The sequence below is a fragment of the Schistocerca nitens genome, chromosome 6 (genome assembly GCF_023898315.1).
Source record: "Schistocerca nitens isolate TAMUIC-IGC-003100 chromosome 6, iqSchNite1.1, whole genome shotgun sequence".
NCBI lineage: Eukaryota > Metazoa > Arthropoda > Insecta > Orthoptera > Acrididae > Schistocerca > Schistocerca nitens.
Genome location: NC_064619.1, coordinates 606,422,651 through 606,447,724, shown reverse-complemented (window position 1 = coordinate 606,447,724; position 25,074 = coordinate 606,422,651). Strand labels below are relative to the sequence as shown.

The window sequence follows — 25,074 nt, the reverse complement described above, 5'->3', positions numbered from 1 at the left end:
TTCCTTCCCCATTCTTCCCTAACCCGATGGGACCGATGACCTCGCTGTTTGGTCCCCTCCCCATGATCAACCACCCAACCTTCTTTAGTATTATAGCAAAACTTTGCACACGTCTCGGTTGACGCTATTCGATGGCTCCTCATTACAGTTGAAGGAAAAATTTAAAGGCAGAGCACTGATAATCGACGAGCAGCATAACCTGAAGGAAGGCCAGCATTTACTCTGGTTATTAGCAACTGGAAATATCCACGGTAAAATTGTTTCTCAGTTGAATAGCTGCTATATCTTAGATTGTTCCTGACGTCTGCAGTGACATACTGTTTGCAAAGCACTTATAGGATTTAATTTAAGTATTTATGAGGCAGATAATGTCAAGGTATGATCAGTTAATGCATACAACATAAGCTGGTTGATAAAACATGCAAAAAGTTTGATAGAGACCAGATAGTGTAATCGCAGGAAAAAGATTTTTTAATGGACACATGTGGAAGAGTAGGAAACTCAACGTCTCGATGGAAAATTAGCCGAGAAGTACGACATGTTTCTTTCAATTGCTGAGCTCTAATTCTGCGAAAAACCAATAGCACCGGCTTCGGAACTACGCTATTATCGCATACTTGTCGCATACACTGTCATTTCCGCAGCACTTGACTGATTTCAAGAAAACAGTTAACAAGCAAGAGCAGTATCTTTCGTATCAGTGATTATGTCACCTGGGGAACACGGTCATTCATGTGAGTGGAAAAAAACTGCAACCACGACGTTGTCTGACCTTTGCGGATCTCATTAGTTTTTCCCTCTGCTCATCTAAATTACTACACTGTAGTCTGACACCCATACCGCCTGCGTCTAAACTCAGACGGCCCAAGAATACTCTCTATCCATTACAGGTGTGCGGGTCTCCCTTCTTCCATACGCTGAAATAATCGACATTCGGGAAAAGACCGTTTCGTCTCAGGCTTCGACGCTATGTTACTTCGAATTATAGACACAATTTAATAATCATTAAACGGACAATAACGCAACTGACTTGTTAGATGCATTGATGACTATTATGAAATCTGCCCACGGCGAGATTAAATTTCTTCTGGGTGCGTTGCGTGCAGCCGGCCGTGGTGGCCGTGCGGTTCTAGGTACTTCAGACCGGAACTGCGTGACTGCTACGGTCGCAGGTTCGAATCCTGCCTCGGGCATGGATGTGTGTGATGTCCTTAGGTTAGTTAGGTTTAAGTAGTTCTAAGTTCTAGGGGACTGATGACCTCAGATGTTGAGTCCCATAGTGCTCAGAGCCATTTGAACCATTTTTTTTTTTTTTTTTTGTGTTGCGTGCAGTACGAACATCCCAGAACGGACAAACTTGCCGGCTGCTCGTGTGCTATTGCTCTGAGCACTTACGGAAGGTGGTTCAAGGATGGCGAAACCATCAGTAGGTGACAGCGTTGTTGGAAGTCCACGCGCCATCACGGAAAAAGGAGATCTGATGCTTTCCCGATCCGAAAAAGCTGGATAGGCGTCGATCTGTGGCAGATCTGAGGACTGAATGTAGTGCTGGTACAGGCACAAGCGTTTCGGAACACTTTATTGAGCGCACATAGTAGAACATCGGATTCCACAGCAGAACAGCCCTGCGTGTAACCATGTTGAACCAACGAAATAAAGAATTACGACTGCAGTGGACACTGGATAATCGAGATTGGATCCGCTGCTGCTACGGTCGCAGATTCGAATCCTGCCTCGGGCATGGATGTATGTGATGTCCTTAGGTTAGTTAGGTTTAAGTGGTTGTAAGTGTAGGGGACTGATGACCTCAGATTTTAAGCCCCATACTGCTTAGAGCCATTTGAACCATTTTGAGATTGGACCGTGGTTCAATGGAGACGGGCTGCGGGTCGGACGAATCACGTTTCTTGTTACACCATATCGATGTTCGTTTCTGAATACGCTGTCATCCAACATCTGACAGAAATGTACAATGTGCCACGGACGTAGGTTGCTGAGGTCAGTGTTGTGCTATGGGGGTCATTTGCATGGACTTCCTTGGGACTTGTGGCAGTAATCGAAGGCAGCACGACACATCTGGACCACGTGATCGTCTTTGCGGACCATCTGCATCATTTCGTGCGTATATTTTCGCAGATGGCGATGGCATCTTCTATCAGGATAACTGTCCTTGTCGCAAGACCGCAACCAAGCTTCAATGGTCTGAGGAGCATGGCAGTGAATTAGCGTTGAAGTCTTGGCTACCAAATTCGCCACTATGAACACGATGGAACGCTTCTGGGAAGCTGTCGTGCACTCGCTCCAAGTCCACAAACCACCGACCCATAATTTTCGAGAACTGAGTGACCTGTGCGTAGCCATCTGATGCTACAGACCTTAAAAACCTCCCAACGACTTATGTTTATTTATTTATTAATTCTGGCTTTAGGCAACGTTGACCGTAAACCCAGCAATAGTTATAACGTCAAAAAAGTTAGCATACGAACTGAGTCAAAGTGAAATAACAGAATGAATACAGTCAGTATACTAAGGGGCTCGCGTTACGAACAAGTCGTTTCTTACATTTTCATATGGAGTACCTTATTCGTAATAGCTGAGTGACACATACCATTTCGTATCATAAAAATTTCGCAGTGGAACAATAATTTGAGTCTTCTTGTACAAATATAAGTTCTTAATTCAAAAGATATACACATAGTTACAACACATTCTTTAACTAAGCTGTCTTCATAGGGTACTTGGACCATATCTACTTACAGTTTAAATCTGTGTATTCTTCTTCTTAAATATTCTCTTAAATATTCCTTCTTTTAAATATTCCACTATCAAATTGTACATATTTACATCGAATTAGTGGAGTAAGGGAGTAACACTTGTAGGTCGGGGCAAACCACTTGTAATCATATATATAGTTAATGCTCACGGGCCATTTGACCATCTTCTTCTGTGCAGATGCACAAACAGTGCCCGAACACTTGCGGGAATCGGCAGTAAAGCCGCGAGTAATGAGTGTATGTGCAAGGGCACTATGAATATAGTGCGGGACAATGAGCTGCGGATGTGGGTCTCATGGGAGACGTGCCAGAGATAAGTCCCTGTAGTCGCACTGTGTCCTCAGTGGCTCAGTTGGAGCCGGCGCGGTAGCTCAGCGTGTTCGGTCAGAGGGTTACTGTAATAAAAAAAACTGAGTTAATCGATCAATAACGAACTTAAACGGATGTCTTACGACGTCCGCCCCGAGCAAATACACCGAACAACAGCGAACAAAATGAGATTAAAAAAAAAAAAAGTTGGATAGAGCATCTGCCATGTAAGCAGGAGATCCCGGGTTCGAGTCCCGGTCGGGGCACACATTTTCAGCTGTCCCCGTTGACTTATATCAACACCTGTATGCAGCCAGGGGTATTAATTTCATTGTAATTTCACTTGTAATCCGTTTCCTGTACAGTATTTCTTATGCTCCATTTTACTTAGTACATGCTAGTATCACATGATTCAGATCTACCCATTCAGAAAGTAGAGTTCTTAATCGACGTGAATGTGCGGCATGGTAACATCCGTGTTACAGCCTCATAGGGATGATGGACGTCAGATGACGTTCACTTAGCTTAACTAGTCGAACTACGGTTGAGGTGAGATGTCCGGTTGTACGGCCGCTAACTGTCAGCCCTTTTGTTGTTGAGATACATGCGGTTCACGGTTACAGTCATGGTAAGCAGCTTTCTTGAAATCAATGTGACGAATTGGTGTTAGACGGAGCCGTCCTTCAGTAATGCTCGACTTTGCTAGGTGTTCCACTATCTCGTTATGTAAAATTTCATGATGTCCTTATACCGATAGCATGTGGAAGTCTGTCATTTTTCCTTGCTTCTGTTATGCTATCCAAGACATATCTGTTGAGCTGTTTGTCGAATTTTGGATTCTGTAATTTCTGCATAACGCATTGGGCGTCCGTGAGTATCAACATGAGCTTATATAGAGTAAACGGCTACCTTATGGCCAGTAACTCCACTGTATAGATAGAAGTTTCAGGTGGAAGGGCAATTATTTGAAAGCTGCCGTTAGAGTGCCTGATGAAGGTACACCACTGGCCATTAAAATTGCTACACCACGAAGATGGCGTCCTACAGACGCGAAATTTAATCGATAGGAAGATGCTGTGATATGCAAGTGATTAGCTTTTCAGAGCATTCACACAAGGCTGGCACCGGTGGCGACACCTACAACGTGCTGAAATGAGGAAAGTTTCCAACCGATTTCTCATACACAAACAGCAGTTGACTGGCGTTGCCTCGTGAAACCTTGTTCTGATGCCACGTGTAAGGAGGAGCAATGCGTACCATCACGTTTCCGACTTTGATAAAGGTCGGATTGTAGCCTATCGCGATTGCAGTTTATCGTATCGTGACATTGCTGCTCGCGTTGGTCGAGGTCCGATGACTGTTAGCAGAATTTGGAATCGGTGGGTTCAGGAGGGTAATACGGAACGCCCTGCTGGATCCCAACGGCCTCGTATCACTAGCAGTAAAGATGACAGGCATCTTATCCGCATGGCTGTAACGGATCGTGCAGCCACGTCTCGATCCCTGAGTCAACAGATGGGGACGTTTGCAAGACAACAACCATATGCACGAACAGTTCGACGCCGTTTGCAGCAGCATGGAGTATCAGCTCAGAGACCATGGCTGCGGTTACCCTTGACGCTGCATCACAGACAGGAGCGCCTGTGATGGTGTACTTAACGACGAACCTGGGTGCACGAATGGCAAAACGCCATTTTTTCGATGAATCCAGGTGCTGTTTACAGCATCATGATGGTCGCATCCGTGTTTGGCGACATCGCGGTGAACGCACATTGGAAGCGTGTATTCGTCATCGCCATACTGGCGTATCACCCGGCGTGATGGTATGGGGTGCCATTGGTTACACGTCTCGGTCACCTCTTGTTCACATTGACGGCACTTTGAACCGTGGACGTTACATTTCAGATGTGTTACGACCCGTGGCTCTACCCTTCATTCGATTCCGGCGAAACCCTACATTTCAGCAGGATAATGCACGACCGCATGTTGCAGGTCCTGTACGGGCCTTTCTGGATACAGAAAATGTTCGACTGCTGCCCTGGCCAGCACATTCTCCAGATCTCTCACCAATTGAAAACGTCTGGTCATTTGCGGCCGAGCAACTGGCTCGTCACAATACGTCAGTCACTACTCTTGATGAACTGTGGTATCGTGTTGAAGCCGCATGGGCAGCTGTACCTGAACACGACATCCAAGCTCTGTTTGACTCAATGGTCAGGCGTTTCAAGAGCGTTATTACGGCCAGAGGTGGTGGCTCTGGGTACTGATTTCTCAGGACCTATGCACTCAAATTGCGTGAAAATGTAATGTCAGGTCTAGTATAATATATTTGTCCAATGAATAACCGTTTATCATCTATATTTCTTCTTGGTGTAGCATTTTTAATGGCCAGTAGTGTATATACCACTTCATATTCTGTTTTAGAGCAATTTCTATATATACAAGCGTACTGTGGCCATTATCGTCAACTAAATTGCTCTAGTTCGCAATTGATGTCCTTTCCATTTCTTAAATCATGTGGCAGGTAGGACACTGGGGCTGCATTAAAGACGATTTCAAACAGATACTGAACGCAAGGTAATTTCCTGACCTATGGGACTACTGGAAAGCGATTTCACCATTTCTCGTAGATTCTTAGTAGCAGAGGAGTTCGGTTTGTGTGTTTTCTGTGAGGTGCTTGTGTCAGCCCCCAGAATTTAGTCACCAACTTACTATCAGATATCGAAAACCGACCCAAGGGAAAAGTACCTGACAGTATGGAATGCGCACCACCTGGAATTGCTGCTGCGTTCCGTTCCAAAGGTGGACCAACACGCTGACGAGTAGGTGTTCATAATTTTTTGGTTCATCAGTGTACCGCCACCATTCAGCTGGCGTTATACTGGGAGTTAGTGGGCGGAGCTTGCTTCTTCCACTCCAAGCACACCCCTGAGAATTCGTTCAGAACGTTGTGACAAAAAAAAAAAAAAAAAAAAAAAATTAACGAACAGCATTATAACACCTGCCGACCTGAAACTCTTTATCCCATCAGCTACGAGGCACAGAATGCTGAGAACTTGCTTAGAACGGGGATGCTATGGTGGGATATATCACGTCCTAGTTAAGATTGCCGTCACTGGGGATACTGGGAAAAACATAGAGCGTGATGTTACACAGGAGACTGGTAAACAAAACGGAGCACCCATCCTAACCCTACCTGTTCGTACCTACAGGAGGAGCATACAGAATTTTCAGAGATCACAGACACACAGAGAGGGATTCACGAACTTCCTGCGAATCCCTCTGGGAGAGGCGTTCAGGATATGGCTCCCTCCAGTACGGTGAAGAATCTCCACCGCCTCCCTCTCACCCCTCTCCACTCGACCGCCTCCACCTATCGCCGGCTGCATCAGCCAACTCAACCAGACAAGGAACAATGGAGTGAAATAAAGAAAGTGTAACGAAAAGTGCGAAAGAGGACGGGAGATAATAACTACACACATTCATACATATTCAATGAGTTGATGTATGCAATAAACGAACCTCATAACTTTGGCACAAACAGTCCTGTACATAATGCTAAATTAATGACTTGCCGCTCTTTTTTTCCTTATGATCACACGAAAATGCAAGGAAAGATTAGCATCATTAATTTTGACTTACATAATACTTCTCCTTTATTTTCTTATGACTCTGTAACGTCCCCAACTTTTACGCGAAATTTACCCAAAGTTATGTAACTAATGTAACTATGCCAGACACCTCTAGATAATATATCGATAAAACAAAGATCGTAATGTGTAATTAGTATAAATAGTCGTGAAACAAGGGCATCACTCTTATCTTTTTTTGGCTCTACTCTTTTGATCTTTTCTTTTTGCCATTGTGTTTGTCTCTCTTGGTTAGCATGATTCATGTTACGCAATTAATTCTGCGGATTCGATGAAACAGTCGTAGGAGATCTTTCTTGGACTGCTACGTAATTATTGACAACTGGAACTGTTATTAGAAATCAGATTATCAAGTGCGTACATTTGAATATCGCCCGTTTGATGTAGAGGATCTTTTGTTTTAAATATTAGGCTGTGTGCAATTGTATAATGAAATGGGCTTTCGCGGTTTGTTAATACCACCCAAGGGCGAGTGATTTCCCTAAATCACTCCAGGCAAATGCCGGGATGGTTTCCCTGAAAGGGCACGGCCGACTTCCTTCCCCATCCTTCCCTAATCCGATGAGACCGATGACCACGCTGTCTGGTCTCCTTCCCCAAAACCAACCAACCAACCAACCCAAGGGCGAATGACGGAAGGTGTGTAAGAAACCAGTCAACACGCTCCCGCCTCCAAGTACAGGAAGGCGTCGGGCTAGTAAACAACGCCCGCTACGGTGGGCGGGCGCGACTACGTAACTGCTTGCCACAGTGGGTCGGTTCCTCCCGCAGCCTCAGCGAAGACCGGTGGCGAAATTAATGAAATTAGCACCACCTGTGACACAAAGGGCAAGCAACTCACCAACGTAATAAGGACATAAATTATTTGCATATACAACGTGTCCAAAACAGCTGTCTATCCACTACTTCCAGCACCTCAGAGGACACCACTTAACACAGTGAATTCAGAGTAATCTAAACATATCGCGCAATCTGCGCAAAACCACATAAACTTCCTGCATGAGCGCACTACGCTTAAAATAAGGAGTATTAACTTAACACAACATACAACTTCTAAATCTCCGGGTGACTGGCCTGGACTCGTGAAATGCATCTACCAACACATCATCATGGCCAATAAACCGCCTCCGCTCTCCACTTGCGAGACACAAGTAGGATATGTCCTGTAACACACTGATTAAAATATCTAAAACAGTGTTCGTTACAAGATTAACACTCAATGTCACAGGGCAACATTAATCAGAAACAGACATCGGTTCGCTACAATAAACGCACAAATTACGTGGCTGAAAAACACAACCAAGTCAGTGGCACACAAGAAGGTCAGTAATAGTAAGGCCCTTTATCATTTTCCCATTCAGAGGGGCGTAAAACAATAACACTTAAGCAGAGAAGTATGAATGTATTTGAGCAATTCAGTGACTGACAACAACTAAGTTTTTAAATGCAGAACACATGTCCTCACAGGATAAACGCGGTCTTACGCAATGGACTCTCAATAGTAAGGTCAAGCGTCCAAAGCACACTGCTCAATAAATACACCACAACGGCAAGCACACTCAGTAATCGCCAGAACGATAGACACTGACAAGGGAACCTCCCCATCGCACCCCCCTCAGATTTAGTTATAAGTTGGCACAATGGATAGGCCTTGAAAAACTGAACACAGATCAATCGAGAAAACAGGAAGAAGTTGTGTGGAACTATAAAAAAATAAGCAAAATATACAAACTGAGTAGTCTACGCGAAGATAAGCAACATCAAGGACAATTTGAGCTCCGGAGCGCCGTGGTCCCGTGGTTAGCGTAAGCGGCTGCGGAACGAGTCTCCCCTCGAGCGAAAAATTTTTCTTTATTTTTCGCAAAGTTATGATGTGTCGATTCGTTCATTGACGTCTCTGTTCACTGTAATAAGTTTAGTGTGTGTTTTGCGACCGCACCGCAAAACCGTGCGATTAGTAGACGAAAGGACGTGCCTCTCAAATGGGAACCGAAACATTTTTCCGCAAGGTCATAGGTCAACCGATTCCTCCACAGGAAAACACGTCTGATATATTCTATACGACACTGATGACGGCATGTGCGTCACATGACAGGAATATGTTGTCGACCCACCTAACTTGTACACTTGGCGAATGGGTAAAAAGATTCTTCTATGTTGCCCGATTTAGGTTTTCTTGTGGATGTGATAATTACTCCCAAAAAAGTGTTGAAAACATAAGAGTTTGTCACATAAACTGCAACAAATGAATACAAAAGTCACACAGTCGCACACTTTTCCCTGTGCTCCGTCAAAACATTTGTTTTTAACGTTTTCAAATTTTTCCGTGTGTAGACCGTCAAATGCTGCATATGTCCAATCAAATCTGAACATGTCCTGGAATTTTGGAGAGCGAAGTTGATTATGTGTGAGTGCCTTAACTTTGATAATTGTCAGAAAATAAAAAATTAAACTTTTCGCTCGAAGGAAGACTTGAACCAAGGACCTCTCGATCCGCAGCTGCTCACGCTAACCACGGGACCACGGCGCTCCTGAGCTCACACTGTCCGTTATGTTGCCTATCTTGTGCATGGACTAATCAGTTTGTATATTTTGCTTATTTTTTCATAGTTCCACACAACTTCTTCCTGTTTTCTCGATTTATCTGTGTTCAGTTTTTCAAGGTCTATCCACTGTGGCAACTTATAACTAAATCTGAGGGGGGGTGCGATGGGGAGGTTCCCTTGTGAGAACAAAATGCTGCTTAAATCCAAACCAACTGTGCTCGCAATGGCATCACATCAGTCACAGAACCATAGAGGCGAGAATGTAGTCACTAGAAGCAAACGGTAAATCCATGATAAACAAGGAAGCATCAAGTTCCCGACAGCATCGGCGCCTCTACCCACAAAGTCCGCCGCAAACGCCCCAACACACTCAGGTAACGTGGCAAACATTCCTCTTGCCGCCACACACGGCGTCGGCAGACACGGCTTCACGCACCGCGCACTACTGCCTATCTCACTGTTTCTGCTCGCCCTCCCAGAATCCAACCACTCGACTCTCACAGGTGCCCACGAGGGGGCGCCACTCCTCTCTTTCCTCCGCGATACAACGATAATATTATACGCGGTACGTTCGATAGATCAAACACGAGCCGCCACGGCTCATATAATTTGGTTTTTATTTCTTTAAAATAAACTGTCAAAGTTTAGCCATATGTCCTCCCCTTACAGATTCATAATTGTGTGTGTTTTCTTAAATACGAAAGCATTTCTTTTAGTTATTACAGTTTGACTGCGCAATCATTTTAATATTAGGAAGTCCGATATCCAGTTTAATACCAATTTCCGCAAGGAAACATATTTAAATTCACGGTCAGTAACAAATTTTACCAAAAGATTTGCTGTCCAACCCTAACTGTGGCCCGTTGCTATTTTCAGAAGAAATTGCATTAATTTTCGTGAAAGTTCTGAATTAAGTCAGTCATTTAATGAAAAGCGACCCAGTTTTTTAACGTTGCGGCCATTGCTTTTCATTGTAATATAAAAATAGTTTACAATTCGAAATAAATAAAATAAATATTAATTGCAAGTAAAATAATTAAATACCAATTAACCGGCGGTGACGTTAAAACCCTATCTTGGAAGTCTCACAAATAATAGTACTACATCTGCTTGCTAATATCTTACATAGACCTATAACTGTTTAGTTTAATAGTGTCCTCAATCATGTTTACTCTTATACAATTGTATTTAAGTTCATAAAATCTAACAGTGCCCCTTGAAATATTTTGGAGTTAAGCCTTCTCTATATCAACATAATTTAACAGACCTGCATCATGTTTGCTATTGTCGTGAGTTCGTATTTGACTGTCTAACGTGCAAAAGGTCTGCGTGTGTGTCATTTATTGCAGTCGGAAACTATTGTTATGTGCCTTGCATAACGTTTTGTTTTAATAGGAGCGAGCAGTGCTCTTAATAAGTTGACAGTGTCACCCATAATTATATTGTTTTCCAAACATACTTGATAACTAATTCTTCACTGTTATTTTGCCTGCTGAGGTTAAAGTGCAGTTTCACGCCACTGAAGCTTACAGTCTCTTTTGATACATTAAGGAAAGCTGGTTTGTCGTAGTTACGGCTGTTGAAGAAGGCCCGCAGATACAAAAAAAAATTACAAGGCAAAGAAGCAAAATGCACTGCCGACAGAATTAAACAACTCAGATTTCCTGATCGTGAAAGCAGAGAAAAAACTCACTCCAGCATTCCCAGTCGCGTCGTCGATAGCTGATAACTTGGAGCGAACAGCATCGATGTACTACACTCGTTATCACAATATTGAGCTCTTCAGTTGGTCGTAGTGGCGCTGCAATCACGCTGTGACGTCACTGCGAACGTATCTAACAACTCTGGCGCGTATCGAATAAATTCGTCCGCTCGCGCAGCCGCTAGAGTACACAGCTCCTCCTACCATGGACAGGAAGGTAGAAGCCGTTCTCCGTGCGTGCGTCGGTGTCGGGCTCCTGCTGGGCGTGGCGATAGCAGAGCCCCTCCCCAGATACACCCCAGCTGGCATTCCTGGAGTCGATCCAACGCAAGGGGGAGTGTGGCCCAAACCGCAGTACGAACAGCGGTTCGGGGGGTCGGTGCTCATAGTGCCAGACAACTTCACGTTTGAGGTAAGAAGTGCGCCTATACAGATCAAGGGGAAGTTTACAATCTTTGGCCCGAAAAAAGCATGTTCTTTGAGAATTTTTTTCTCGGGATGTGTCAATGTCAAATTTGGTCAAAATGTTTATTGATATTTCGTCTACAAACTGGAATTTTTTTGAGCGGAAATGTCGAGGAGCAAAGGCGGAACTGCCGTCGGAACGAAACAAAATTTCGATGTAGTCCTCCATGCGCGGTATGTCACAGATCAGCCGGCTCGTCTGAAATCAAAATTGAATTGACGTTAGCGAAGTACAGGGTTATTACAAATGATTGAAGCGATTTCACAGCTCTACAATAAATTTATTATTTGAGATATTTTCACAATGCTTTGCACACACATACAAAAACTCAAAGTTTTTTTAGGCATTCACAAATGTTCGATATGTGCCCCTTTAGTGATTCGGCAGACATCAAGCTGATAATCAAGTTCCTCCCACACTCGGCGCAGCATGTCCCCATCAATGAGTTCGAAAGCATCGTTGATGCGAGCTCGCACTTCTGGCACGTTTATTGGTAGAGGAGGTTTAAACACTGAATCTTTCACATAACCCCACAGAAAGAAATCGCATGGGGTTAAGTAGGAAGAGCGTGGAGGCCATGACATGAATTGCTGACCATGATCTCCACCACGACCGATCCATCGGTTTTCCAATCTCCTGTTTAAGAAATGCCAAACATCATGATGGAAGTGCGGTGGAGCACCATCCTGTTGAAAGATGAAGTTGGCGCTGTCGGTCTCCAGTTGTAGCATGAGCCAATTTTCCAGCATGTCCAGATACACGTGTCCTGTAACGTTTTTTTCGCAGAAGAAATAGGGGCCGTAAACTTTATACCGTGAGATTGCACAAAACACGTTAACTTTTGGTGAATTGCGAATTTGCTGCACGAATGCGTGAGGATTCTCTACCGCCCAGATTCGCACATTGTGTCTGTTCACTTCACCATTAAGAAAAAAATGTTGCTTCATCACTGAAAACAAGTTTCGCACTGAATGCATCCTCTTCCATGAGCTGTTGCAACCGCGCCGAAAATTCAAAGCGTTTGACTTTGTCATCGGGTGTCAGGGCTTGTAGCAATTGTAAACGGTAAGGCTTCTGCTTTAGCCTTTTCCGTAAGATTTTCCAAACCGTCGGCTGTGGTACGTTTAGCTCCCTGCTTGCTTTATTCGTCGACTTCCGCGGGCTACGCGTGAAACTTGCCCGCACGCGTCCAACCGTTTCTTCGCTCACTGCAGGCCGACCCGTTGATTTCCCCTTTCAGAGGCATCCAGAAGCTTTAAACTGCGCATACCATCGCCGAATGGAGTTAGCAGTTGGTGGATCTTTGTTGAACTTCGTCCTGAAGTGTCGTTGCACTGTTATGGCTGACTGATGTGAGTGCATTTCAAGCACGACATACGCTTTCTCGGCTCCTGTCGCCATTTTGTCTCACTGCGCTCTCGAGCGCTCTGGCGGCAGAAACCTGAAGTGCGGCTTCAGCCGAACAAAACTTTATGAGTTTTTCTACGTATCTGTAGTGTGTCGTGACCATATGTCAATGAATGGAGCTACAGTGAATTTATGAAATCGCTTCAATCATTTGTAATAGCCCTGTATATGAGGTCCTTTAGGAGCTGTACCTCGCTTAAGTTATTTGGGCCATCGGAAACGAAATGGCGGCCATTTGAAAAAAAAAATAGAATTTTTTCATCGATTTTCCGACTTCGTCGGCCAAGTTGATGGATCATAATAAGAATGGTACAACTCCCAGACAATTTAGTTAGCTTCGTTGGAAACAAAGAATCATGCCAACGGGTTCAGTAGATCTGAGGTTACCATACAGCGCGATAAAAAAACGTCATTTCGAGAAAAACGCGTTTGAAGTATTGACTACATATAAATCCAATATTATGCAATGCACGTTCAATCTGCTATTCCGGGTCCATAAACTAGTCTTTCCTCTTCCTCATAGAGAGCGTTCTGCTCGATCTGGGCCATCCTGCGCTGCTACAGAGCTGCTCGTATGGCCGGTGACAAGCGATTTTCGGCCGCTTGAATCCGGTGGTCATCCGTATGCTTGACGAACTGCGTCGAATATAGTCCCAGGGTGACGCTCATCGTTATCATGGTCTTCAGAATTGCTGAATACCCTTCGTTGAAGGTGCTCACTGCCAGGAAAGTCGCAATCTCCGCACTCTTTCAAAAAATGGTTCAAATGACTCTGAGCACTATGGAACTTAACATCTGAGGTCATCAGTTCCCAGTTCCCTAGAACTGAGAATTACTTAAACCTAACTAACCTAAAAACATCACACACATCCATGCCCGAGGCAATGATTCGAACCTGCAACCGTAGAAGTCGCGCGGTTCCAGACTGAAGTGCCTAGAGTCGCTCGGCCGCAACGGCCGGCCCGCAGTCTATGCACCAGAATGCAAATGCTTGGGGGCTAACTTCCAAACACATGCGTTCAAACTTTCATTTGAATTTTGTGTGTTTCCTTCCAAGCACCGGTACAATAACTCGTCCTCCGAAATAAAACAAACTGGTGCGTGAAAGGGGTCGATTTCAGGCAGGTGCATTTCTTTGTTCAACCGCGAATAACAAACATTTCCGTACCATATTTAGAACAACTGTTTCGGGGTGGATTCTAAACACTTTTATGGATCCAAAAATGCAATTAAAAAAAACCGATTTTTTGAACCAGAAGATAATAAACCTCCCCTTAACGACGTTCAGTTCGTTCACATCCAACAGCAAATACTAACGGATTTGTGTACGAAAAGCTTTCTTTTACAGCAAGAAATTTTCGCTGTTTAGTTATTCCATTAATTTTGTTCTTATAAATACTATACTTGACCCAGATATGATTGTTTCCTATGCATCGACATAGGTACACAAAAGCATACTGCGAATTTTAGAGTTAAGATATTATCTATGCAAGAGCATTTCGCTCCGATTTTTCAATCTTCTTTAAATATGCAAAACACGGGCCTTACGCGAATGTGATACTATAGGAACGAATCTCGTGTTTTGTGTACAGACTGAATTTATTTTATTTCCGCCAATGATCACAAGACTTTAGGTCCTTATACTACCGGTTTAGATCAGCAGTGATCAGCAGCAATTTCCTTCAACTACTGCACTTCGCAAGTTATATTATTACAATACATTGTTTGTTAGATGCGGCTACTTTCTAATCTCCTTGTTCGTGCTGCAATTTTCCGCATTTTTAAACGTGGTAAGGACGCCGTTTCTTTGAATGTCAGACAAAAAACAGCCCACTATCCGCCGTGTTGACGACTGACGTTTTTGCGTCGCAAAATTGTATCTATCGTCAAAGTTATATTTTTCTTAAGGTACTGATCGTACTACCGAAGTCAGTAGGGTGCGTGCATTAAACGTGTTTAGTTTGAGATTCTAAATGACTAAAAAACTGAAATTGCTTAGCATGCAATGAATCCAAAGCAATGCATGATTACTTACTAAGTGCAGTAGTAACTGGTTGAGAAAACTATATTTAATTTTACTAAAATAATACAGAACACTTTAAATAAAAGAATTTATATTATGTATTTTACACACCGTTAATATATTTGATATATTGGACTGACATCTATAATGAATAAAGGCAAAACAACTGACGTAAATGATGCAGAGCTACAATAATGGCTCTGAGCACTATGGGACTCAACTGCTGTGGTCAGTGGTCATAAGTCCCCTAGAACTTAGAACTACTTAAACCTAACTAACCTAAGGACAGCACACAACACCCAGCCATCACGAGGCAGAGAAAATCCCTGACCCCGCCGGGAATCGAACCCGGGAACCCGGGCGTGGGAAGCGAGAACGCTACCGCACAACCACGAGATGCGGGCGCAGAGCTACGATAAAAACTAGGTGGGCTCACATTGCAGATGACGACAGAAACATATGGTATCTTATTTATTACTAGCGATGTGTTTTCTCACGACAATACTTGGTGTGTGGTTATATAGGTAAATTAAGGAAGTTTATTAGAAATATTTTGTTGGGTAATTCCGTTTGATCATGTAGAATATCATTTGTGAGAATAAATTTGATTTTCTTGGGTGGATTGATCCTTTTATCTTTGTTGGCCATATGAAATATATGTAGGTTGTGTGCTATGTCTGTCACTTGATGTTCATCTTCAGCTACATGAAACACAAATGTGGATGTACTTACGTTTTTTAAACGAAGAGCATCCATGTGTTAACGGAATCGAATACTGAAATTTCCTTCTTTTTGGCCAATGTATATCTTCAAATATGAGCAACTCGACTGGACTTTCTTGCTATTCATATCACTTGTTATTCCCACTGTATAACTAGAGATTTTTAAACGAGATGAAAGTCTTCAGAAGTTTACAACTGAAATGGCTCTGAGCACTATGGGACTTAACATCTATGGTCATCAGTCCCCTAGAACTTAGAACTACTTAAGAACTACTTAAACCTAACTAACCTAAGGACATCACACAACACCCAGTCATCACGAGGCAGAGAAAATCCCTGACTCCGCCGGGTTTACAACTGACCCTGTAATCGCTTACTTTCGCGTCGTCTTTCTGTATTACGTGCGTTACCTTGCATTTGTTCACGTTTAGAGAGAGCTGTTATTCAGTATAATCTGCAGAGTGATAATTTAGGTTAAGTAGTGTGTAAGCTGCGGGACTGATGACTTTAGCACTTAAGTCCCATAAGCAGGCTTGACAATTGTAATTGATTGTGAGTCCATGGCCCACACACAAGCAAGTCGGTCAGCAGGCGGTTCACCCGACTGGACAGCCTATTTACGCGGGCCTTTAAAGTCATGCCCGTAACAAGAGCGATGACTGTTGCGTGGTGGCCTTTAAGGACGCATAAAGTGGCACATAATTGTTCTCCCCGCCCATTTTGATTATAACAGATGATTCAAACAGTATACACCAAATACAGTCCATTTTACTTAGGATCGATATGTTATAAACGGAAAGTTGCAAGGGAACCATACCTATGAGTGCGCAGTTAAGGAATAACCTTGAATATCTGGGTTATTATCAATAGTAAAAGAAAATCATTTTACGTTCATATTTACTAACATAAACGCTATGTGTTCAGAAAACTACAGCAGTAGAGAACTTTTCAGAAATATAAAAAACGGGAAATGCGCACGCTTTCGTTCACCTGCGGTTAAGAGTATGCAAAACATGGCCAAAGAGTACACATTGAGAAAATGTCACACATGAACGCAATATCACTCTCAAATGAAGAGAACTGTTCGTGCCACTATCTCCCACGCTTAATACACTGGATCCAGTCCTCTGGAAACTTCAAAATCTATGTTCTCTACTCACAGCTTTTAGTCTTTTCCTTAAAGCAGACTGCTTCGTACCAAGAGCAGCGGCAACATTATTTGAAGTCATTCAGAAACAAAAACTTACCCTTCGGACACCAAAGCACACTCAAGTGGTATAAATTTGCAGTTGTGCTCCAAAGAGAACGCACGCACTCTTTGAGGACGTTATATGCGCGCTCTTCGTGCAGGAACATTGATCCAAGCGAAATCAACAGATGGCAGCACAAGTCACAATTGCAAAATATGTAGATGCAATATGGTAGACTGAAAGCCAGCCTTTCAAAATTCAATCAAGAATTAAAGGCTATTGCTCGCGTATTTTGTATATAACATACGCAACAGAGTACCAAAACTACATTAAGAGAGGTGAAAAATGATTTTTTCCCCTGTTTCACTTCGAAAACACAGGATTTCTTCACACAACTTCTAAGAGGCGTTTCTGATACCACTCTTAACACAACTACATCAGTGGCTAGCTGGTCAGTTTAGTCAACTGTCAGGAACACAAACCGCGCTCTCTTTGGGATTGCGCACTCTTTGGCCAATTTATTCTATCTTATAGATGCACCTTTTAATCAGATTATTCTTTCACTCCAGGATACATTTTTAGAGAATAGTATTTTGGTAGGACATGTTGTGAGGCATCAAGGGATCACCAATTTAGTATTGGAGGGCAGCGTGGAGGGTAAAAATTGTAGAGGGAGAACAAGAGATGAATACACTAAGCAGATTCAGAAGGATGTAGGTTGCAGAAGGTAATGGGAGATGAAGATTGCACAGGATAGATTAGCATGGAGAGCTGCATCAAACCAGTCTCTGGACTGAAGACCATAACAAAACAACATTTTCATTTACCTCTGTAAACCTTTGCTTTTCTGTATTTCATTTACTCAGCTTCATCTGTCTTCTGTTGCCTTGCTGCCAAAACATTTGCGTGCTCCTGTTTGCATTAACTCATTACCTCTAATTTTAATGTTTTACATTTGTGGGAATTGCAGCTAAAATTAAACACAAAGAAAATATCTGACAAAGATAACTCCACCCAACAGACAGTCACTCGGAAGTGAAGTCCCTGTAAAACCCTCCCCTCATAAGAAAGGCTAGCGGTAGCGATGGAACTCCTGACTGAGATGCCTGACGGTGACCAGCTGTCTAACCAGTTGTTGTCGTTGGCTACTTACGAAGGACAAAAGCTGGGCAGTGTTTCGCAGGTAAGAGGGCATTCTGGTGCCCCCCTAATCCAGTTGGTACTGACGGAGGTAGTGGGGAGTCTAAAGGCGCCTATTCAACCCGGCCGATGGGGCGAGCCGCTCACTAACCAGAGTTGCGACACGCCCCATGTGTCAGGAAATGGGCGAGCACTTGTCGGCCCCTACTTGCCTGCACTCACGGAGTGGGCAGTGAGGGCTGGCAGGTGGCAGTCAGGGCAAACGGGTAGGGCTGGCTGGTGGAATAGAGCAGACAGGTAGGGCTGGTTGGTGAAACACACACCCAGACCAGACCCGATTGTGAGCCGTCGCGCTAGATTAGCCGAGCGGTCTAAGACACTGCAGTCATGGACTGTGCGGCTGGTCCTGGCGGAGGTTCGAGTCCTCCCTCGGGCATGGGTGTGTGTGTGTGTGTGTGTGTGTGTGTGTGTGTGTGTGTGTGTGTGTGTGTGTGTGTGTGTGCGCGTGTTTTTCCTTAGGATAATTTAGGTTAAGTCGTGTGTAAGCTGCGGCACTGATGACTTTAGCACTTAAGTCCCATAAGCAGGCTTGACAATTGTAATTGATTGTGAGCCCATGGCCCACACACAAGCAAGTCGGTCAGCAGGCGGTTCACCCGACTGGACAGCCTACTTACGCGGGCCTTTAAGGACATGCCCGTAACAAGAGCGATGACTGTTGCATGGTGGCCTTTAAGGACGCATAACGAGAGAGACGATTGTGGTCAGTATCTTCCTGTCTGGGCAGCTGTGCAACTTCCGACCGTCTCTGGTGGCAGTGGATTTGTGGTGTAGTTTTGTTTCTTGGAACTGTTTGTCAACCGGTATTGGGTTTTCCATGCCATATATTTACGTGTGGTGACGTGACCCGAGCGGTTTTTAATCTTTGTAAGTAGACTGTGGAAGGCTTCTCATGTAGCTGAATGTGAAAGGTATGTTTTCCTCACTTAAGAAGATGGTGCCGTCACGTATAAGGAGGCTGTAATGCTGTGCAAATCATGTCATCCCGAATCATAACGTACTCACAGACTGCCAGCGCTTGTATATGAAGACATGGTTTTCACCATGTGGCTACAGGGGAGGAGTATACAGGGTGGTCCATTGATCGTGACCGTGCCAAATATCTGTTTCCCTTTTAAGTGTCATACACCGACGGAGAAAAATCGCAACACCAAGAAATGACTGATATAGAGTAACGAAATTTCGGGAATACATTTGTTTAGATAACATGTTTAAGTGATTAAACTGAAAGATCATAGGTTAATGTAAGTGCGAGATAAGCCATTGCAAATGTGAAATGCTGGTACAACCGGTGTAACCGACAGAATGTTGAATGAAAGCATGCAGACGTGCATGCGTTGTTGTACAGGTGACGGACGTCAGTCTGTGGGGTGGATTTCCATGTCTGTTGCACTTGGTCGGTCAATACACGGACAGTTAATGCTATTTGTGGATGTCGCTGGATTCAATACTGTCCCATATGTGCTCGACTGGAGATACATCTGGTGACCGAGCGGGCCAAGGCAACTTGTCGACACTCTGTACAGCATGTTGGGTTACAACAGCGGTATGTGGGCGAGCGTTATCCTGTTGGAAAACACTCCTTGGAAAGCTATTCACACATGGCAGTACAATAGATCGAAGAGGGACCGACAAATTTGCAGTCACGGTGCGTTGGGTAACCACGAGAGTGCTACGAAACCACACCCCAGACCGTAATTCCACGTGTAGATCCAGTGTGCATAGCACGCAGGCAGGTTGGTTGTAGGCCCTCAACTGCTCTGCTTCTAACCAACACACGGTCGTCAAAGGCACAGAGGCAGTACCAGCTTTCATCAGAGAACACCTGCACCGCACCCTACCGTCCTACGAGCTCTCGCTTGACACTATTGAAGTTGCACATGGCGGTGGTTTGGGGCCAGTAGAACGCACGCTACAGAGCTTATGGCTGTGACAGTGGCGGATTTATATATAGGCCCACTAGGCACGGGCCTATGGGCGGCACCTTAATGGGGGCGGCTTTTTTTACCCTGAACTCATGTTAACTTTTTACGTTTTAAAATAGCTGCGCCTACAAACAACAATCATTTTTAATATTGTTAAACAACTTGCTAGTTTAAATAGGCCTTAAGAACGAAATTCGACGATACAAGCTTTTGATGTAAGCTGTCGGGACGGCAATCTACAATACAATGTTCGAAACGTTATTATTCCGAGAATGTTGTCCGCTTCAGATTAACCCTACCATATTTTCCCCATGAAAATACCGGGACCCCTGAAAAGTTGTGATAAACTGATCAGCAGTTTGTTAAATAATGTAACATGGGTGGGCCTCAGTATGTAAAACCCGACTCTACTTAAATTTCTTGCAGAAATTACGGGGAAGTATCAAGTCAACGCTCCATTACTGTCATTAATGTGAAAGCTCTGTGGTCTTCAATATCTGAGCTTTGATTTAATTACACCCGTTTAACAAAACTTATTACTGGGAAAGTTTTACATTTTTAAACACGCTTATAAGAAAAGAACATAGGCAGAATATCTAATATTGTGTGAAATACACTTCACAAGAGTTTAAAAATTTTAGTTATTTATTTACTTAGTTACTTTTTTTTTGGCGAAAAAGGAAGAAGAAACCAACTTTCGTTTGTCTCATTTTCTGCACAATATCAAAGTACCCACTGTGCAATCGAATAGTAGGTGGCATTGCAAATTTAATATTAAACTTCTTAACTAAGCTTTTTTCTTCTAGGAAAGGTTATTTTATGTTGGAACAAAAGGTGCATTTATGTGTAGAGGTAACAGCAGTGTTCACATAAATACAACACACCACATCAACTGCCAACGAGACTACTTAAACTTTGTAGTCTGCCTTCTCTGCCCACAGAAACTGCTAAAATGTAAGTGGGGTAAGAGTCGATACAGCACACTTCACTGCAAGAAATTGCACAAAATTATTTGCTTTTTAAATTAGACAGACACTGTCATGAATATTCAGAACATATTTGCGTCCCATGTAAAATTCCGGCGACGCGGGAAACAAAAGCCAAAAAACGGACTGTCCCATTTTCTTTACGAGACGAATTCCAGCCGGGAAAGGTGCTTCTACTTTTCACTGACAACAGAGAAACAGGCGACAATGAAATCAAATTATTCTGCATTGTCGTTCTTTCATAGCACAGTTACGTCGAGTAATCAGAGTTGGTCAGTTCATCGCTTCGTGTCTAAAGGGAAAAAAACTTTGTGCTCTTGTGCCGTGTTTAAAGTAAAAACCTTTGTGCTCATGTGCGGTGTAGTAAGATTGTAACTGTACACAGTCTTTCTTTCTTTCCTTTTACAATTTTTTTTCTTTTGTTTTGACTGCTGGTTGACAATTTTGTAAGTGCCTTAACATGAATAACAATGAAAAAAGCAAACGAGTAAAATTAGGTGCTGCGGCATTTCGGAAATTATCGAAGGAAAGGCGAGAACGAGAAGTAAATGCTCTAAAAACGATCGGCAGGGTAGACAAACTTTTCGCAAAAAATGTTGCTGGTTCGACTTCGAGTTCAAGTTGTACGGATGATATTTATGGCACTGCAATGTTGTAAAAGAAGTAAATAGAGACGAAACAAAAGTTAAAAATGAAGAAAAGCAAATTGTTCCTGATTTCGAGTTTCACGAAAAACTAAGTGTGGACTCAGACATTACCTTGTTAGTGATCCTGTAGAATGGTGTGTCAGTGAATCAACAATCGACATTCTCTCTCAACGTGGCTTTTATCATAACTGTAATGGTGATTTTTTTAATTCAAGAAGGTCAATAGGCGATAAAACCAGATATTTGAACAAAAATGTATTTTACCGTAAACTTTTAAATTGTGAATCAACTTTGTGTGATTTTCTAGTATACTCCTGTAGCAGTGGTGCTGTTCTTTGTGCACCACGTAAATTGTTCGGAGGTAAGGCCGCGATTGCTACTAATGGTATTGCAGGTTGGAAAAGTATTTCTAATATTTTATCTCATCATGAGATTTCATTTGAATACAAAAATTCTGAGTTATCACTCTTAACAAGAAAAAAAGTCACTTGGCACAAAAAATAACCATTTCGAGTCATATGTTGAGGCAGAAAAAAAAAAAACTGACGCAATGTGTTGAAAAGGGTGTTCGCAGTAGCGAAGAAGCTAACAAGTCGTGGACTTCCCCTACGTGGACACGTTGAAAGATTCCATTCATTACATAATGATCAACTTATGATGTCTCTTGAACTCATAGCCGAGTGTGACCCTTTTCTCGCAGAGCACACTGAACGATATGGAAAACCAGGGTAGGAACATAAAAGTTATCTTTCTCAACAATCTGTGATGAAATAATAGAGCTTCTTTTTGAACGAATAAAAAGAATTATCATAAGTGAAATAAAACAGGTCAAATATTTCTCTATAACAGTAGATTCTACTGCAGACATTTCACATATTCATCAGTTATCTTTCATGAGAATGGTGAACCTGTTGAATGTTTCCTTCTGTTTTTACCAAACCCGAGACACAAGTCCGAAAACTTAACTGAGGCCGTACTAAAAGTCCTGTCTACAAATTCCATTGATATTACTGAATGTAGAGGTCAGTCATATGACAACGGAAGCAATGTCAGGAACCTACACTGGTTTGCAGGCACGCATTATAGAACGAAATCCGAAAGCGCATTATATGCCTTGTGCAGCACATTCTTTTAATTTAGTCGGCACTAGTGCTGCAAGCTATTGTCGGAAAGCATGTTCATTTTTCAATGTAGTGCAAAACCTTTATAATTTTTTCTCTGCCTCTACACAGCGCGGGGATAAACTTCTTCTTTCATGAAACCAGGAAGCAAAACGGTAAAAAGTTGATCAAAAACACGTTGTAAATCTGAAATTGCAAAGTGTAAATATTGATACTAAAATAGTACATGAATCACTTGTATGATTTATTTCATCTATTCGTGGCATGTTCGACTATTATCAAAATAAATCCATGGAGATTGTGACTGATATATACTATGAATGCACCTATAAAAGATAACAAAAATGCAAACTTCATGATGACGAAGAGGCGGACTCTGAAGAAGTTTTTCTGACTGTAAGAGCAAAATTTAGAGTCGAAACATTTCTCCCAGTCCTCGATTACTTGTACGCCGAATTAGGGAGGAGGAACTAAAGCTATAGAACACTGTTTGGACTCCTTCACAGTTTTCAGTAACCTTAAGAACAGTTCACCTGACGATATTGCTCAACGTGCAGCAAAACTCCAAGCGTCATATGACGCCTTCCTTCCCTAGCGAATGTGAAAATTTCGCGGAACTTTTGAAATCTTCTGAGATTAGTGATATACCAGTCGAAATAAGTAATTTTTTTACGAAAAGAGAAGTTACAGTCCGTGTTTCCGAATGTTGACATTGCTCTTAGAATATTTCTTGTATGGCACTTACAAATGTTCAGCAGAACGCTCGTTTTCGGCTCTTAAAACACTGAAATCATACCTACATTCTATGTTATCTGAGGAGAGATTGAACGCCTTATCCATTCTTCACATCGAAGCCGATCTCCTAACTGACAATCGTCTGAAGATATAATCATGATTTTTCTGCCGTCAAAGCCAGACGCGAACTTTACTGACTGGTGAGTTTATTTATTCACATTAGTTTTAAAAATTTAAGATTCTAACGTGATTTTTATTATAACCTAGAGCACATTCATTGGATTTACAAACTACGTAGTACCTGTTTATTTTACAATGGCCGATGGCAGAACGCGGAACTAAACCTCGTTTACGTGCAGACGTGACCGAATGCGCCCAACTATACTAAGCAATACCCGAATGACCCAGGCCGCTCGGCGCAGTACAGTTAAGTCATACTGATACTGTAGTATATTACAACTGATGCGTATTCTTGGCGTCTGCTGAAATGTATAATTATCGCGGAAATATACGTTATCGGAGAGTACGTTCAGATGAAAAAGTGTTAATAAATAACGTAGTTCAGTTCTGTCGATAAGTACGTAAAAGCTTTGCTAATACCGTTAGAAAGGGCTATGGTGAGAGCAGTAGCTGCACTATAAAACTGTTCAGCCCTTACATGAATTAAAGGTATTGTGTACACTTATTATGCAGCATCTAGCTACACAGACCCTAATGCTGCACACGTTAACTATTAGATTATAAGACAAATTTGATTTTTCCACACTAGTCTGTAAAATTGTGTAATAGTAAACCCAGTTCTGTATTTGTTCGTCTGTGTTGAGTTATTAGTTCGTGCACCGAAATCTCTATTTCATTTTTATTTCTTACGATTTCCTATAGATTCACGTATTAATACCGAACGTGTTTCTTTTTTTTATATGCTGCACATTCAAGTTATTAGATCGTAAAACGACAGTCTAATTTTGAACACATCTCTGTAGAAGTACGTATTAATTTCTATTGTATGACACGTTCGCTTCAGTTTTTAGATGGTAAAACAACTTTTTTATTTTCATTTTCAACAGTTTCGTGTAAAAGAACATGCTAAAAGTGAATGTATAAAAAAAATCCGCTGTCTCCTACACGCTCTGCTGAATTTTTAGGCCATAAAAGAAAAGTCATTCCATTAGAACTACTGATGGCCTTGGGAGAGCCAGTCATGACAAAACTCTACCATGTCGTGAGCAAGATGTATGAGACAGGCGAAATACCCACAGACTTCAAGAAGAATATAATAATTCCAATCCCAAAGAAAGCAGGTGTTGACAGATGTGAAAATTACCGAACTATCGGTTTAATAAGTCACAGCTGCAAAATACTAACGCGAATTCTTTACAGACGAATGGAAAAACTGGTAGAAGCGGACCTCGGGGAAGATCAGTTTGGATTCCGTAGAAATGTTGGAACACGTGAGGCAATACTAACCTTACGACTTATCTTAGAAGAAAGATTAAGAAAAGGCAAACCTACGTTTCTAGCATTTGTAGACTTAGAGAAAGCTTTTGACAATGTTAACTGGAATACTCTCTTTCAAATTCTGAAGCTGGTAGGGGTAAAATACAGGGAGCGAAAGGCTATTTACAATTTGTACAGAAACCAGATGGCAGTTATAAGAGTCGAGGGGCATGA

The 25,074-nt window shown here is 42.5% G+C and overlaps 1 protein-coding gene across 1 annotated transcript in view; it reads left to right on the top strand.

Moving 5' to 3' along the window:
• Positions 1-11,164: 11,164 nt before the first annotated feature.
• LOC126263182 (beta-hexosaminidase subunit beta-like) overlaps positions 11,165-25,074 on the top strand; it is a 156,359-nt gene continuing 142,449 nt past the window's right edge. Inside the window, exon 1 of the mRNA XM_049960234.1 lies at positions 11,165-11,393. Coding sequence (XP_049816191.1) covers positions 11,187-11,393 — 207 coding nt within the window. The 5' untranslated portion in view covers positions 11,165-11,186. The remainder of the gene's footprint in view (positions 11,394-25,074) is intronic.